At 36.0% G+C, this 17,862-nt stretch overlaps 1 protein-coding gene across 2 annotated transcripts in view; it reads right to left on the bottom strand.

Annotated features, from left to right (window-relative positions):
• Nucleotides 1-17,862, bottom strand: part of SPOCK3 (sparc/osteonectin, cwcv and kazal-like domains proteoglycan (testican) 3) — a 188,992-nt gene that overhangs the window by 89,187 nt on the left and 81,943 nt on the right. For both annotated transcript variants that reach the window (XM_014945192.1, XM_014945199.1), the window contains one exon: nt 17,262-17,376. In XM_014945192.1, coding sequence (XP_014800678.1) covers nt 17,262-17,376 — 115 coding nt within the window. The remainder of the gene's footprint in view (nt 1-17,261; nt 17,377-17,862) is intronic.

Here is a 17,862-nt window from a genome sequence, read left to right as displayed (position 1 = left end):
CCTTTATAAGGTCAGCCCAATCTGTTTAAAAAACTTCAATTTCACTAAAAACAGCTTCACTTGTCAGCACTGAAAGAAGTCAAATGCATTCTGATATGACCCAAGTCACTTATCAGCGAAGATATGTAAAGAAGAGTCTCTACAAAAACAAACAAATCTTTTTCAGCCTGAAATGAACTGGGCTAGGGAGAAGAACAACAAGTAATATTTTTTTTTAATTTTTTTTTTTTTTACTTATAATGAGCAAATATAGTTCAGGAATAGTGCCATTATGTGTCAAAATGGTTACTCATACTTTCCTACAATGTTGTGATACTGTGGCAGACAAATGAGACAGCAATGTCATAAACTTTAATATGATCATCTTTTGTTATTTACAACAACACTGATAATCTCTCTATCCTTACTGTTCATCGGGAATGTGAAATGTATGTACTGTACTGTCTCAGTCCTGTGATGCCTCTTCCCAGACAGAAGCACTTGTAAAAATAAGACTGCTGGCAGGGAACATGAACATTTTACATTTACACAGAACCATTTATATACATACATACATTTATAACATATCCATTTACACAGAACTTATGAAACTGTTTTCACGTCTTATAATTTATATTCAGTAATTAATTTGCTACCCCCTTCATTTACAAATTGTATATTTAAAAATGCCTCTATAGCTTTTGCAAGACCTGACTTACAACAGACATAAAACAAAGAACAATTTTTCCCACCTTCATATTCATACAAACATTGGTAAAGGCACTTTTTGCAAACCAGATTTAATAATCAATTCTTATTTTTTTAACTTAGTTATTTCTAGACTTGTTAAAGGAATTGAAATATTTACTTGATTTTTTTACTTTTTCTTAAGGAAGACTTAAAACAACAGAGGCCTATGGTCCAAACAGCACTGCTGCTGAATTCGTGTATATGTTATTGAACTTACTTTTACTAGACAACTTTGCTGTGAAAAGAACATCAACAAACCAAAAACATAAGAATTGCCACCACACTCAAGTGCAAAAGCCTAGCTCCCAATGAAAAATGCTATAGTGAATTATAATTAAATAAATCACAGCAATGTATCACCACAAGGATCTTGCTAACTACATTCAAGGAGTTCGGCCAACCATCCTCCTGTATAGTAGGCCTGGCAGTCATGAATTTATTGTAAACTACAACAGGACTGCATCAGTGTAACAAGTCTAAAAATTGCTACTATAGATTTTTACTAGTACTCACAAATCCCTAACTCATTCCAGTTATGTATTTGACATTATCATTTCAGATCCAAAGTTCATACTACACGTTATTTTAAATAGTTTTTTCAACACTTTTAGATGTGGTGGTTTGTAACTCTGATATAGCATGTTTCTTGCTTATCTTCACAATTTGATACATTTATACCAAAATGTATACTAATATGTATTGAGATATACACACATGGACATACATATATTGCAGATCCACTCGAGCTCTGTGCACAGCTTGTGATAATTTTTGCAATTATCAGCAGAAAACACACTATTATGATTTATAATGACTAATAAAGCAGAAGTTGACTCTCCTCCATCACATCCCAGGTTTAACTGACAAAATCAAGAGACTACAGGGGAAAACAAATGAAAAGAAATACAGTATTGATGATACTAATTGGATGCAGCTTGTACAAGCTTTCTCTTTCTGTCCCCTTGCCAGAAATTACCAAAAAAATTCCAGAAAATGAAGCATATATTTTAATAATTGTTCAACTGGCAAACTGATCTGCTGCACTACTTATCTTTGAATGTTTTACTGTATTGATACATTTTTCAAGTGTTTTATAGTTTTTAATTATACCAGCTTCGGTTTTACCACTTCAACTGAAAAAGGGTATAGCACAATACAACTTATAGAAGCATCATAAAAATCAGCATGTTCCACTCCCTTAGGTCTGAATTTAAAACAAATTTCTGTGGCATTCACTACAGTTGCTACTTGTCTCTCCTTTTACACCTTATTTATACTGATGACACTTCTACCATCATCATGTCTTTTCTCTCACGAATGGAGACATGGGGAGAAGAACAGGGAATAACCCATTCTTTTGAGGGCAAAATTTACCTGAAATTCTTTTCTAACACCACATACAGTAGTGCATTGCATGCTTAGTACTTTACTTTCTTATGATATATGTGTAACATAGACCTATTTTGAGCCAAAATTGTAAAATTCAAGGAGAGTCATAAGGAAGTATCTGTGTCTGCATATCATATTTAGCAATTCCAAGCTCCTTGTTACACCTGTGAGGAATAATAAGCCACTCTTAGAAAGAATACATCCAAAGTATTCATGTTCAGGTGTCTGAGTATTCCTTAATTGCATAAGTGATTCAAGATTCCTTCAGAGTCTCTTTATGGCACACAACCTTGCAGTCATCCATTTTAATAACTGTTCTTTGCTCTGGAACACAGCTTTACAGTGAATATTACTTGTTTTTTCTCCCCACCTCTCCTCTGGCTTCATTCTACTGTACCTAAGTCCATTCATCAGTGCGTTCCTCTGTGTGGCTGCTGCTCCCACCACCTGACAGCGCAATTTCTTAAACCTACCAGTTTTAATTTATTGCTCGTCCCACCTCCAGAAGTACCACACCTGTTTTGCTTAAACAGCAACAATGTTTTTTTTTTTTTTTTTTTTTTTTTTTACATTAATCAGCTATATTACGGGTACTGTGTAATATAGCCTACCTTGGACACCTGTTTTAATTAAACAACTTTAAACTGGACTCATACTAGCCTAAATCAAGTATAATTCTGCTAAACAAGAAAACCAGGTAATAGAACCAGGCCTCTTTATATACTACCTACTGCCTGGTACTGAGGAGCAATAAGGCTTGAAATGGGCCAGCTGTCTTGATAATTCCAGTGCTAGTATTCCTTGCCCTTTATTCTGCAGCCAAAAGGCATTACCTTCCTAAATAATTTCAAAAGAATCAAAATATCATGCCTGTAGCTATAGATTCTAAGGCATAGCACACACTGGAACAGAAAATTGTCTTATGCAATGGTGCTCAGGATTACAAGTAATCTCTATACAGTACTTAAATTAAAAATGAAGCATGGTTTTGAACTGGTTTTGCTGTTGTGATTACATTAACCCACTTGTGACAAAAGCTGTGACACTTTTAGATTATGTTAATTGGGTGTTAGAAGACCACTTGCAAGCTGCAAACAACACTGCTTCACACCTCATGAGTTCTGAAGAGACTGATGTGTGTCTGCATATCAGTGCCTCACAAAACTATACTTATGTATTCTGACACTGGTTAACAGCTATGGCATTTCTATGAAAAACAGAATTCCTTTAGCCAACTGTCAACTTATACTGTAAAATTTCAAGTGCTTTTCTAGATAGATGGAAGAGCTCATATCAGCACCACTTTTCTTGTACCCCCAGAGGGAGGGGAAGAAGGGGTGTTGGGTAAGAGACGGAAAGGCTTCTAACTTGGTATTACCTCTTCTGTTGGTATGATATCTTCTGAATTTATGAAAGGTGTCTGGTAACATCAGAAAATGGGAAGATAAAGCTGACAACCTGACGCAGAGGTCTGCTCAGAAAAGATAGCAACAAGTGCACAGTAAGATGATACTTGGGCGAAACTGAGTGGTTAAATTATTCACGGAAGATCATCTGTTGTATTGTACTAAATTATTCTACTGATACTCTTTTACACTAAAAAAAACTTGAAGATTTTCATTATTTTTCTTTTGCTTACTACTGAAGACAGGCTAAGCTTCTAATAGGTCAGGAGTGTTTCTCCTTAAATCTCAGACAGCTAATTGATCTCAGCGTGTGCCCATGCAATGAAATTCATGCATACGTATGGCAAGCCCAAAGCACCAAGAGTACCATTTCTATTACAGATTCACTGTCGAACAGGTCTGTAGACCATGGTAAGCCATATTGCCAAATATGCTGAAATTCCCTGAACAAATATAAAAATCTGTGTTGACAAACTTCATGGGAGGAGAGGGGAAAACTCTGAATAAATATAAAACCTAATTCCACAAAGCACTGCACCAGCTAATCTTACTAAAAGAAAGAGTAACACTTGCGCAGCCTCCATTTTGACTCCATATTGCTTGTGTTTGTCCGTATTCTTTGAAACATAATCATATTTTGCAACAATACTGCTGTTCTCCAAAAAGTATTTTTTATTTATAATACTCTCCTTCATCTCTGATCAAATCCATGTGAGGTTCATACTGGAGGAAAAAATGTTCCCTTCATCGTTAGGAAATAATTTAGCATTTTTTTATATACTATGTGCAATTTTAGAGATTGAAAAAGTTCCAGTTTAAACTAATTCATAGTTGGTTTTACTTATTAGCCTGCTTTTTTCATAGATAAAACCCACAGAGATAGATAGGGATATTGCTTTATTGGAAAAAATGCAAACAATTTAAAACAAAACCTTGCTATGCTATTTTCATTGGCAAGTCTAAAATAAGCTATTTTTGAAACAGAAAGCATTATTTGTGCTGTTGCTTGAGGCAAGAACACCAAATAGATTAAAAGTGTGAGATTGTCTTGGCTGCTAATTCACACATATAAATAAAATAGATAATTTTAAAGATGAAAATGTAATATAAAACAGAGATACCCATGAAGATATATCTGTGCCAGGATATGAAAGAGAAACAAATTGTCAAAAGAAGTTTTGCTAACTACTGTAATGGTGTCTCACATTATTTAGTCTAGCATGATAGAAGTTCTCTTTTATGTATGTTGGCATTATATTGCCCATTATGTCTTCATAAAAAAACCCTCAACTCTATTCCACAAAATAACTTGGTAGACAAAAAGCTACATATAATTTCTTTTGTCATTAAGAAAGTTGGTAAGGTTCCCATTTTAATTTGATCTTTTTTTCTAATAATGTACATAAGCACCCTCAGTCTAGCCTCTCCCTTCTTTTTACTTTCTTCCTTCCTAAATTACTCTAATGTGGGTTCCATAAATGGTACCTACAGTATAATACATAATCTATCCCTTCTCCATTCAAGCACCCATAAGTCATCTCTTACCAGGCCGTATTTCAGGTTTGTAGGCACGACTGCAGGAACATTAAACAATGCTGACTGAAAACATGAAGTACTGTGAAAGAGCCAAGTAGTATATAAAAATGAAGAAGAGTTATTTGAAGAGGGAGAAGAACAGTAAAGAAAGCTGCAAGAAAAATGTCAAGGGACCAAATCATAAGGAAACAGAAACATGCTATAAAAGGTAAAAAAGCAATAATAAATATTTATATGATGGCAACACCAAGAGAACTGTGGTTCAGCTTTTAGGGTTTTGTTTACACTTTGACTTCTTCATTCTGCATCATGCAGTTTGGAAAATTCCCTAATTATTTTAAAAATTATTTCAAACTGTTCAGAAAAATTGAAAAACAAGATGCTTTGTTGCCTCAGCTTTTGCTCTGCTCAGTTGCTCCTAGAGGGACTCCACCTTCATAGAACTGGGGCCCTCGCTGGTGCCCCAGCCGGGCACCCCTTGTATTCTGCATACCAAAACACACTTATCCTAATTTAACTGCCTAATTTCAAAGTCATGATTCCGAAAAACAACAGATTAACCATTCTTAGCCTCAGAGTTGAACATGTTTCCAAATACTTTGCTTTAGAAGATCAACCACAAATCCATCTTTTAAGTCTCAAAATTGCAATGTAGTAAGAGTGACAAAAAGGCCATGGTTACACTGAGGAAGGAAAAAAGTAAGCTATTGAGAGATGCCATAAATGGAAACAGGTATTTTCTGCCCCCACTGAGGGGCAAAAAAACATTTCATAATTCACTTGGGAAAGCATGTGTTTACACAAAAGCATCAAAAAGCTTAGAAAAATACTACTGTTGAATTTAGGGATCAAAACTTCAAATTAATTTCCATGAGCATACAAATCTTGGTACTACAAACATTCATTGGAAATGAATGGCAAAGTCAAGGGGAATTCATTCTTCAACGTACAAATATTTCAGAAATATTTATGTGCCCAGATCTTAGGCTGATCAAGAAATGAAGTAACCCCTGAATTACAATAAAGTTAACTATTTTAAATTTTTACATATATGAAACCTCCATGACAAGAAAAAGCCCACGTAGGTACATTCCTCTGTGAAACAGGCATTATTTCTATAATTCAAATACTTGTATTTTACAACAGTTCTTACTTTAGTCCCTGCATTAAAATAATCTACAATTAAGGTAGAAAGAATAATAATTAGAAAGCAGAATAGATAAATGATGTCATCATGCATAGTCACGCTTGAAAACATGAAGAATTGTATCATCTTAAACCACAGTGAAAAAATTAAGTGTTGATGAATATATATTCTTGTAAGACAATACATTTTGGGTGGATTGATCCATAGGTGCTATGAAGTAGTTTAGTCATTACTCTCTCTATCCCCTTAGTTAGTGGAGAAAAGTTGTCCTGAAGAGCCAGAGTTTTGAGACTTCTTTTTTATGTTTTTGTTTTGGTTTTTATTGTTGCTGTTGTTTTTTAATTGTTTTATGGAACAGGCTAGGAATTTCAAGTCTGTGTCTGCTAGTAAAGTGCTTATATTATAAGCATTATCCTATTGCACCTTCAAGTAACAGGTGATCTATAAAATTATGAAATATTCCAATTTCTGTGCACTTTTTCAATCCTATAAAAAAACCCAACAAACTACTATAAAATGCATATAAAAATTTTATCCCCAGTCTACCTGTCCTTGTATGTTCAAATATATCATTGAAGGTCTGTATTTGAAAGAAGCCTCCCTGAAAGTAATCAAACCAGTACACATTGGAGTCACAGCTACCTTGAGTGCAAGTTTCTTCAGGTATGGCATATTCTTTTCCTCACCCAGAAGCTTTGTCTAGACACAATCTGAGCATTTTTTCTGAGATTTCTGGACACAGAATCTACGGTGCTGTGCACCGTGTGGATAGTCTGCACATGTGCAATAAACCCAAAGCATCCCTGAAACAACTGTATAGATTCTGCCTGAATTAAGGCAGTGGAACCTGCAGATTCAGGAAACTTAAAATCCGGCCTAAACTGTATTGCAATTATAAGAATTTATTACTAGTATTATTACTATTACTAATACAGAAGTTGCATAAGGGTTTTAAGAAAAGTATTTGTATGGTATAAGTGTTCTAATATTTAGGTTAAATCATAAAATAAGAAATTTTTTTTTAGGCAATAAGGATCTGATAAACTAGTAGTCTGTGGAAGAAGCCATAGCTCTAAGTATAATATTATTGTACTTTTGTAGCCGACTACAGCGTTTTATAAAGTGAACTTACTTTTGACAATCTGGACATATGAAAAGAATTTTGGTGTTTGGTTTTAAGTGAAAACGAAATATCAAAATGCTGCCAAACAGACATAAAGCCCCCTTACACAACTGACCATGTAACAAAGTTAAGCATTTAGTGACACCTGACATGCCTTTACTGTCATAGGTATGCTATTTGATTTCCAAAAAGCAGTAGTATATTTTACTGGAAAGAACCAATAAATGCATATACTTCACTCTACAATGAAAAACATCTCCAGCTCCTGCAATTAATGTATTTTTCATCTTTGGAAACCTTAAATGCAGTGTTTTACACAAATGGAAATTAGAAAAACAATTTCTGTTCCCTGAACACTACTCCTACTCAGTTTCACACACTTAACAGTTTTCTCACCACTGGTACGTAAGCAAAACAACGTATTCGGATGTATTCGGAGTCTATAAACACAACTTATGAAGCAAGATCTTCACACAAAATGAAATGCATTAGAATTGATACTTTCTAGAAATAAAAGCACCTAATTATAATCAGATCCACATGAAATTTTTAAAACTTGCAAAAGAACCCTCCACATGTAAGCATCCCAAAGTGTTATTCTGTTCCATTACCCAGTATTAGAGTATTTCAGTAACACTGAAAGACAAAAAAACACACCGAAACACACAACCCACCAACAAATTCCAAATTAAGCACTAATTCATTACAAATGTTTGCATCAGCGATTTTACAATTGATAATGTATGCTAATAAAGTATACTGAAAACTGATACTGACAACTAATTTTTAAAGCACTACAAGAACAAACAGCAAGCTTTACTTTAGATGGGTATTTGTAAGAAGGGGTATTGAACTGTTCCTGAATTCATTTTGCATAATTTTTCTGATAAAGGAATATTCAAAGATTTTACTTTTATTATTTTCTATTATTTCAACAGTAACATAATTGTCCACAATTAATTTTACTGCTATGAAGTACAATTACAACTTTATAGTTAAGGACAGAGTAATCATTTATAAGCATCATCTTCATCAGTCTTCTTAATTTTGTTAACAAAAAGGCAATCTTTTTAAGTAGTAAATTCTCAGGAATACTGTAAGGGAAAAGACCGTTTAAAAACAACAACAACAAAATAAACACAAACCATTTTTTTTACTAACAGGACAGCACATTAACATCCTGTAGGGTTAGTCAAAAATTGTACACTCTAGCACCAATGCTCTACTTGATCAGACATCACATTTCCTAATTCTTTTCTGTGTTCTAGTTTTTGAACAGAACTGTCCCAATTTACTGCCTTTTAGGAGGTGGTACTAGAGTGTGCCTTCAACCACTGTCACCAAGACAGAAAGAAATACAGTAAAATGGGATCCATTTTCCTGAGAAAAAAAATCCCAATCCTAATTTATAATCTCATTGCAAAAATGGAAAGCAGGACATTCAGGATGACTGAAAATCTCATCATGCCAACCGATTAGAGAGGCAGGGGTCGGTCTCTTCTCCAAGTCACAGGCAAGAGAATATGAACAAGAGAAGGCAAGACAGGACAAGAGGAAATGCCCTCAAGTTGCACCAGGGATAGTTCAGATTGCATATTAGGAAAAATTTTTTACACTGAAAGGGTTATTAAGCATTGGAATAGGCTGCCCAGGGAAGTAGTTGAGGCACCATCCCTGGAGGTATTTAAAAGACGGGTTGACAAAGTGCTTAGGGACATGGTTCAGTGATGGGTTTTTTATCAGAGTTAGGCTGATGGACTAGATGATCTTAAACGTCCCTTCCAATCTAGACAATTCTGTGATTCTATGATTATCCAGTGCACCCTCTCATTCCTACAGGCCACTGAGAATCTGAAAAAGATTACTGGAGCAGATAAAACATAAGCAGGCCTAGGATTTACTAAATTAACCAAAGCCCACCTGAATTAGTCTAGGGTAGGACTCCATGTTTTCCTTAAATAGGTGTATCATGGATGTTGAATGGGAAAAGTATAGTGGAAAATACCTGTTCTGCGAATAAATAGAATAGGGAAGTTCTGGTTAGGTGTCCTTTACTTCAAGTTTGTTTTGATCTCCTACAAAACATATTACATACCAATAAAAAAAAAAATACATTAGCAACTAAAAAACTTTTATTTTAGATTTCTACAGACATGGCTCGGGGCAGGGCAGGAATTTTTGTGCTTTGAAGTTTGTCTGCAAAAAAGTATAAATACTGTATAGCTAAGTTACAACCTTAATAAATAGTAAGGCTGATATGGACAACTGTAATATATTCTGGGAATTCAGATATATATGTTCCATTAGTGTTAGAAGTTACTTATAGAGAAAGAATGAATTTCATTACATGATTCTGTTTTCCTCTAGCTGTGTATCTACAACTCCCACTAAAATGCATGGAAGAAACATACCTGTAGCAAGGAAAGAACAGGCTCTCACAACATATGCAAAACATATGACGCATAGTCACCATTTTTCCTTACCAATGCAATGAAATAGCTAGAAAAAATGAAGCTTCACTTTTTTCCTTTAATAAATTAAATTAAATTGCATATAAAAAAATATACAAAATGTTCACATTTTCACCTCTGTTTTAAGGACATAAAAGTCCAAATTATTTTCTCAACAATTTCAGTTATGCTATGGCTAAGCAAATTTCCTTTTCAGTACTTTGTAGAGTGTCTGTATGATCACAATGGCGTAGTTACACAATAATTGGACTAATCAAAGCTATATAATGTTAGTATTGTGAATAAAATAGTGTTGCTCATTAGCTTATTACAAAAGAATTACTGTAAATTCAGCCTACGTGCAGCATCACTTCCTGTGCAAACAAACACAGATAATGCAACAAGCTTGAAACACTGCCAACCTGGCAGACTGGCAGCACAAATTATGCAAAGAACCAGAAAGCCTTCAGTAGATTCAATAGAGCTTGGAGCATAAGAATGATTAAGTGTTTCTGTGTACAACTACAAATCACAGTAATGAATCGGACTAAAATTTCCAATAAGGGACTTAACTGCACCAGCTGGCCTTCTTCAGCAGAAGTATAATGTGAAATGATGACATCCTAAACAGTGGTGTTTGCAACTTTTACACAATCTGCCCAAAGCAAATCCTTTGTTTTGCTTCAGTTTTTTGCAAGTCTATTTTGAAATCATAATAAAATGACCTAAAGATACAGAAAAGCCATAAAGCTATACTGTTCCTTCTTCTCTGCTTTTCCCTTTTTCTCATGAAATACAGCATCTTCCATATCAATTCTAATAGACTCTTTCAAAACTGCTCAGACTACTTAATACTAACTACAGATATGCAATTACAGCTTTTGTTTCTTTTGATTTTCTTTTTTGTTGCCTTTTTTATTTTTAAATCCAAAACTTAGTGGTAGCAAGTCTAAGTCGAAAAGCCTTTCTTTTATTGTAAGATGAAAGTGACCAGTAAAATACTTCAAATTCGAAAACACAATGTTGTGGAAATCTGGGACACCTGTATCTTACAATATGAACAGAAAATATATGTACACAGGTGTACATATTTATTTGTATGTATCTTCATGTATGTACACACATATGTATGCGTGTGCATTTTTCTTATCAAATGGGCCTCTCAAATACTTAGCCTTGGTCCCTTTTCATGCTTGGGGACAATCTCAGCCATGCAGTACCACAGCAAGGGAACAGGAGAGGTTTCGGTTTGCTTTCACAGTGGAATCAGTGTTACAGTTCAGCAGCACTTGAAATATACTCTGGGCTTCTGTCACATCATCCATAACAGGAAAAGGTTAACCCATCTCATGCTTCAGGGCCTAACACTCATCACTTCAAAGCTGAGATGGAACATTTTCCTTATGTTATAATACTAAGGTGAACACACTCGGGGAAGAACTTCTGATAATCCAGTTCATATAAAAGAGTATTTAGGCTGGTTTTCCAAGTTTTTCAAAACCACTGTCTGATGGTAAGAGTCCAAGCCAAGATAATGGACTAGATGACCAATGATTTGAACCAAATCAGCACTTGGAAATGTCATTTAATCAAAAGCCTAAAGGAAGTTGAAATAAGATTAAGTGCTAGCACAAAATCTATCAAACTATCAAACTACCCTACCTTAGTAAATTAGATTAAGTGAAATTTTTACCACTATCAGCTTCTGTGAGTCTATAATAAAGTGACACTTTTAACATGCTTTAATAATGAAATCATGGTAACTTTAAGACTGTGCCCACAGGCAGAAATATTAGAAAAGTTTTGTTAAACACAAAATGCAGGTCCTACTCCACACAAGCTTAGGAGCACGGACAATTCTTACTAAACCTAAGTTAACTTCATAGAATTCTTAAGAAACTCCAAAGGAAACATTTTACCCAGATAACACCCACCACTCTCTCCTTAATTCTTAAAATAATGAATTCGGTATCATTAGGCCCTCTATACTGCCCACCTACCCAGCTTCACATTTTATAGAGATTCAGTCTGCACACTTCTCTAGAACCTGCCTTGTTGCTTCTTCCTACTCTGAAACTTATGCATAAACTACGGGAGAGAGTGAGAAATCCAATAGAAAGAAAAAGAAAGCTTGACGCCCTTACACAATAGCTGTCAGTCTTTAAACATTTCAATTCCATCTTAACATGCTATGGATATAACATGGCAGAGACAAGTGCAATCTGTTTCTCCCATAGCAGGGAACCATTGTGTTGATCTGCACATTTTACATAAACGAACTCATAAAAAGCATAGTAGGTCCTTCACAATGGGGGCAGGGGGGCATAACGTATGGTGAGGAGTTCATAAAATAGACATACCTACATTTACCTAGTAAAATTGCACATGTATTTAACACACTGAATAACTTAATGCATCCAAGCATTGACTGATTTTATGTATCAAATCAATTTTATACAGTACGTATCTTTTACTTATGGAAGAGGAAAAAGACACTGTTTATCAGATTCCACTAGGATCAATCACTAAGTACAAGGTTAGTGACCAGGTTCTAATATATCAAAGGCACTCAGATTTACTTGGAACGTGATTTTTGGCCCAAAACTGTCTTGCAGTTTCCTCATTTTCACAGTTTATACAGAAAAACGACTAGACAAATGTTTATTAGTATGATGAATACCCTGCTTGTCACCATAACATTTACATTGCTGTATCACAGTGTCTGCAACACTGTATTCCAATATTCTGCAAGTTGCACGTGTAACTGAATGAGGTATACTCCAAAGCATTTAATTATTGCATGTACAGACACTGTAATGGGTTTTCTCCCCCCCATAAAGCCTATCACTTAACCAATAAATTGTAAAGCACAAAAGCATGGTAAGACACCATTTAGGCAAAAGGAAAAGTTAATGTCAATTCCTAGAGTTTCAAAGAATCAATGAAAAGCTCTATTTTACACAAGAATGAGTTATTTGTTTATCATGCATTCTAGTGCAGGCAGCTCTCCCTTTCCACAGCAATCCACATGGAAGCGTGTGGATAAATAACAATATATATTCTGCATGTTTTCCCCTGTTAAAGGGGAAACTTTCTTTCACAGGACACAGCTAACAGCACAGCAAACAGAACACAGCTTCCAACACAATTATAGCCAGCAGAAATGCAAATGCAATTGCCTACTACCAACAAAAATGTGGCCCCACTAACCATACTCCCATGCTTCCTAAAGCTCTGGTACTCCAAACTACTCTCACAACTAACAATCTACACTTAATTCACCTTCTTGTCAGATACTGTTCAGTCTTTCCAGGATAGTACATAAAGGAAGCTCTTGCATCAGGATGCTGTGGCACTGCAGAAGTGTACTAGAAGAGGACTTGCCATCTTGGCAGTCTCCCAGAAAAGGAAATGAACCTTATGTGCAACACCTCAAGACTGAGGGGAAACCATGATCTCTGCTGCCACAGAATTGGAAGAAATAGCAACAGGCTTGCCAGACCCACAGTGCCATGAAATGGGCACAAGATGCAGCACCCAGTTTTGAAGCCACGCAAAGGCAAGCACACTGTGGCCAGAGCACAGTCCTCAGATCCTCGAGCTAATATAAATTTGAATACTTCTGAAAACACAGGTACAATCATCACACCGGTAGAGTGTACTGTCACACTAGCTGATCCTGTTGGGACCGTGTCTTGTCATGTCACCAGCAGCCTTGCAGATGGCCGGATATCCACCAATCACACGCTCCATTGTGCGGTACTGGGGTACCCTCAGTAATCCATACAGGGCTACAATAGTTTGGAAATTGTACTGTACAGATAAGAAAACCTGGGACAGCATGGAATGAATAACAGATTTTCCCTGCTTAAGTGCTCTTTCTGCAGGTCAATCTCTAACAAAAACCCTAAAGAAATTAGTAATGTGATTTCTCCATTTGATATAATCAACTGCCTTCACTGAACAGCAACCTCTCTATGTTATATACTGAAATTTATGAACAAGGTAATAGGGCTCCTTGTAAATGCTCCTTCTAGTAACAGAGAATTTAACTGCAAATCTGAGAATCTCAGTTTGATGACACTACAGAATAATCTATCCATCTCTAACTGTATTTCACACTTCTTTCCCTGGAGTAGCCCAAAGGTGCCCATAAACCTTTTATTTATCTTGAAGGTATACAAATTCTCCTCTTCCCTGACTGTCTCTTGAGGTTAGTCTTTGCCACTGTATCAGTTCACATGCTTAAAACTACTGTTCCTGTGCAAGAGTCTTGCGAATAATCTCAAGAATATCCTGGATCTATACAGCAAATATGTCCAAATGGAAATTTACAGGCAAGTACTTTATGAAGAGTTCCCAGTAATCCATGAAAAATGTCTAAACTATTTATCCAGAAGACAACCTCAACCGCCTTTTCTTTAAAAACATCAACAACAAAGAGATTATTCAAATTATCCAACCTTTGAATAACACCACGTGTGCACAAACACACCCACACAGAGATGAAGTGGAAAGGGAAAATTACTGGGATGAAATTCTGTAAGGATTTATTCACGACAGACAGAATACACACAGCTGATATATTAGAAATTTATGTTATCTACCTATATCAGGTCGATAATATAAACTAACAGTTAATAATATAACGTCTCATCTAATTTTTACCAAGGCTTATACATGAGTGGATTAGTCCTTTGGAACTTGGAAAAACAGATGGCTCTGTTGAAAATCAATATGCAAATTGTAGAAATCAGTGAAGGAATAAAATCTTGGGCTAAAGACATTAACAGTGGTAAAGAGCCCAGCAGGCATGAGTGCTTGTGAATATGCCGTTCACACTCTTATTCCACCATACTACAGAAAGGTCAGAGATCGCATGAAGAAAACCTTTTTAGGAAGAAAAGATAAACCAACTGATTTCTCCTTTAAACTGGTAATCTTGGGGGACGGGGAGATCTAAGCTTGGGAGACCAGTGGCAAGTGCTGTTCCTCAGGGGTCAGTACCAGGACCAGCACTGTTCAACATCTTTGTCAGTGACACGGACAGTGGGGTTGAGTGCACCCTTGACAAGTTTGCCAACATCAACAAGTTGTGTGCTGCAGCCGACATGCTGGAGGGAAGGGATGCCCTCCAGACAGGCTTGAGAGATGGGCCCATGCAAACCTCATGCAATTCAACAAAGGCAAGTGCAAGGCACTGCAGCTGGGTCACGGCAATCCCAAGCACAAATACAGGATGTGTGGACAATGGATTGAGAGCAGCCCTGAGGAAGACTTGGTGGTATTGGCTGATGTTGCTCAACATGGGGCAGCAATGTGCGCTTGAAGCTCTGAAAGCCAACTGCATACTGGGCTACATCAAACAAAGTGTGGCCACCAGGTCAAGGAAGGTGATTCTGCACCTCTACTCTGCTCTGCTGACATCCCACCTGAAGTATTGCACCCTACAACTTAAGAAAGACACGGACCTGTTGGATCAAGTCCAGAGGAGGATCACAAAGATAATCAGAGGGCTGAAGAACCTCTCCTATGAAGACCTTCATTCAGCCTGGAGAAAAGGAGGCTCCAGGGAGATCTTATTGTGGCTTTCCAGTACTTAAAAGAGGCCTACAGAAAAGACAGGGAGGGACTCTTTATCAAGGAGCGTAACGATAGGATAAGGGATAATGGTTTTAAATTGAAAGAGGGGAGATTTAGATTAGATATTTGAAGAAATTCTTTGCTATGAGGGTGGTGAGACACTGGAACAGGTTGTCCCAGAGAAGCTGTGGATGACCCATCCCTGGAAGAGTATAAGGCCAGGTTGGATGGGGCTTTGAGTAACCTGGTCTAGTGGAAGGTGTCCCAGCTCATGGCAGGGGGGTTGAACTAGATGATCTTTAAAGTCTCTTCCAACCCAAACCATTCTATGATTCTATGAAAACCTTGTCCTGGTTCAGGACAGGTATGTAGAGAATTGCATCATCTAGCTTAAAAGACTACACTGGCAGTCCTTATTACAATCAACTAGTTGCTGCCATTCCAGTTTCCCATTATGAGATTGTATTATTTTAAGACAAGCTTTGTCTCTTAAAAATATTACCTTTCTAAAAGACTGCCAGGGACTGTGGGAAGAATAATACAGGTTTGAAGGCAGATATCAATACGTTTATTAATTCAACCACTGTATGCAGCTTCATCTAGTCTAAAATTCAGTCCTTTCCTGCTGCATGTATGCTTAACTTGAAGATGTCATTTTTTCCCTGTTTTCAATTATGTGTGCAATATCTCTCAGAAATTTCAAATGATTGGTTGTCTTTTCACAGTCAACACTGACATATTCCCAACAGTTGACACGCAGCTGAAATTAGACCATCTAGCTTCGTCTGATAATAGTGCTTGCACCTTATTCAATACATCAAACTAAAATGTCTCACTCTATACTAAGATTGTTTGATATAAACAGTCAAGCTCTACAAATAATATAGAGCTTTTTTGCTAATTAACTGTAGCTGAGGATCAAGAATAGTTTAAATTATTGGTGTATTTAACATAGCTAGACACTTGGAAGAGCATTCCTTATATCATTCACAAAACTATACTGGCTCTCTAAAAAGCTTGAAATAATCCTCTTACATCAGACAAGAAAGTGTCTTATTTTCCTTAACTCTTTTCAGCCCCTACTGAGCAAAGCATTTTAACACACACTTATTTCAATCAAATTATTGAAGTTTAACTTTTCTATTATGGTCTGTTTCCCACAATGAAGTGAAAAAAAAAAAAAAAAGAAAAAGCCAAAAATGCAACTTGACTCCATCTTCTCAGCTAACAGCAATCTCATGACTCAACTATGTGTATGGTTCAGGCCCCTACATTTTCTGCCCCAGAAAAAGCCACAGAAGTACATTAATATTTTGCCACTCTAAGACCTACATAAATTAAGCATCTAGAACTCTTCACCACCAAAAAAGTAAGAATAGAAATAATCTACATTTGGATTCCAGAATAACTTTATCATATATTTCTTCCTTATATTTAACCAGTCCAGAATGCAAAGAAAACTGGAATGCATAGAAGAGAAAAAAGAAAGAAAAAAACCCAACAACTTACTCTATAACAGTCCATTACCTACACTTTAACAGGCGGTCTTGAGTTCTCTAGCTTCCTATAAGAAGTGATGAAGTCAAAGTAGTGTACAGCAGCAGGACACCATCATAATCATTATATTGATTTTGTACCAGCACAGTAGGTATTTCCTTAAATGTATTTGTACAAGCAGCTTGCGATATTTAAATATGTACACCCTCTAGTTTATCAGGCTATTAAAATATCAAATATTAAACATTCTAATCAAGTTATGCATACATAATTACATCTAAAATCCAGTCCTCTGCTTATATGTTGTTAAATAACTAAACTAGTTATAGTGTATTTATGGTTTATAGTCAGTCACGAACACTATTAAAAAGGTCTATAGGATTAACTTTTAAAGTATTTACCTGTGCGTAAGCCTTCGGTGACTAATGCAAACAGCAGTTTGTTGATCCTGTGCAACACAGACCTTATGGCGACTACATTTCATCTTTAAACATGGATCTTTAGCCGGATCTAAAGCTAAAAATAATTTTAGAAAATTGTTAACAATTATCTAGAAACATGCATTTAAAAAAAGAAACACACCACACATAAAACCCACCCCATATGTTGGGGGGGTTGGCCTGCTGCTTGTACAGCATGCCGGACCAAAAGGCACCAATTTTCACCAATATAAAATGCAGCACACTCAATGATAACGCAAAACAAAGAGGTGCAAGATTCCTTACAAGGCAAACAGATCTCCATGAAACGTACAATTTTATTCTCATAAAATACCACTGGTCTTTTATTTATAGAAACACCGAGTACCCTATCCAACTCTCTCCTGATCAACTTTTGTAACAAAGACAATCAAAGGTTGCTTGTTTTTACTGTAGCTGTAAACACTTATTTAATATTAGAATTTCTTAGGATTATTTGGAAGTTTGCATACCCATTATGTCATTCAGAGCACCAAATTCCCAAAGAAAACCATTTTGAATGGGATTCTGTTGCCTACAGGAT

The sequence above is a fragment of the Calidris pugnax genome, unplaced genomic scaffold (genome assembly GCF_001431845.1).
Source record: "Calidris pugnax isolate Ruff unplaced genomic scaffold, ASM143184v1 scaffold15, whole genome shotgun sequence".
NCBI lineage: Eukaryota > Metazoa > Chordata > Aves > Charadriiformes > Scolopacidae > Calidris > Calidris pugnax.
Note: the sequence above shows the minus strand (reverse complement) of the source record. Positions and strands in the feature narration are given on the sequence as shown.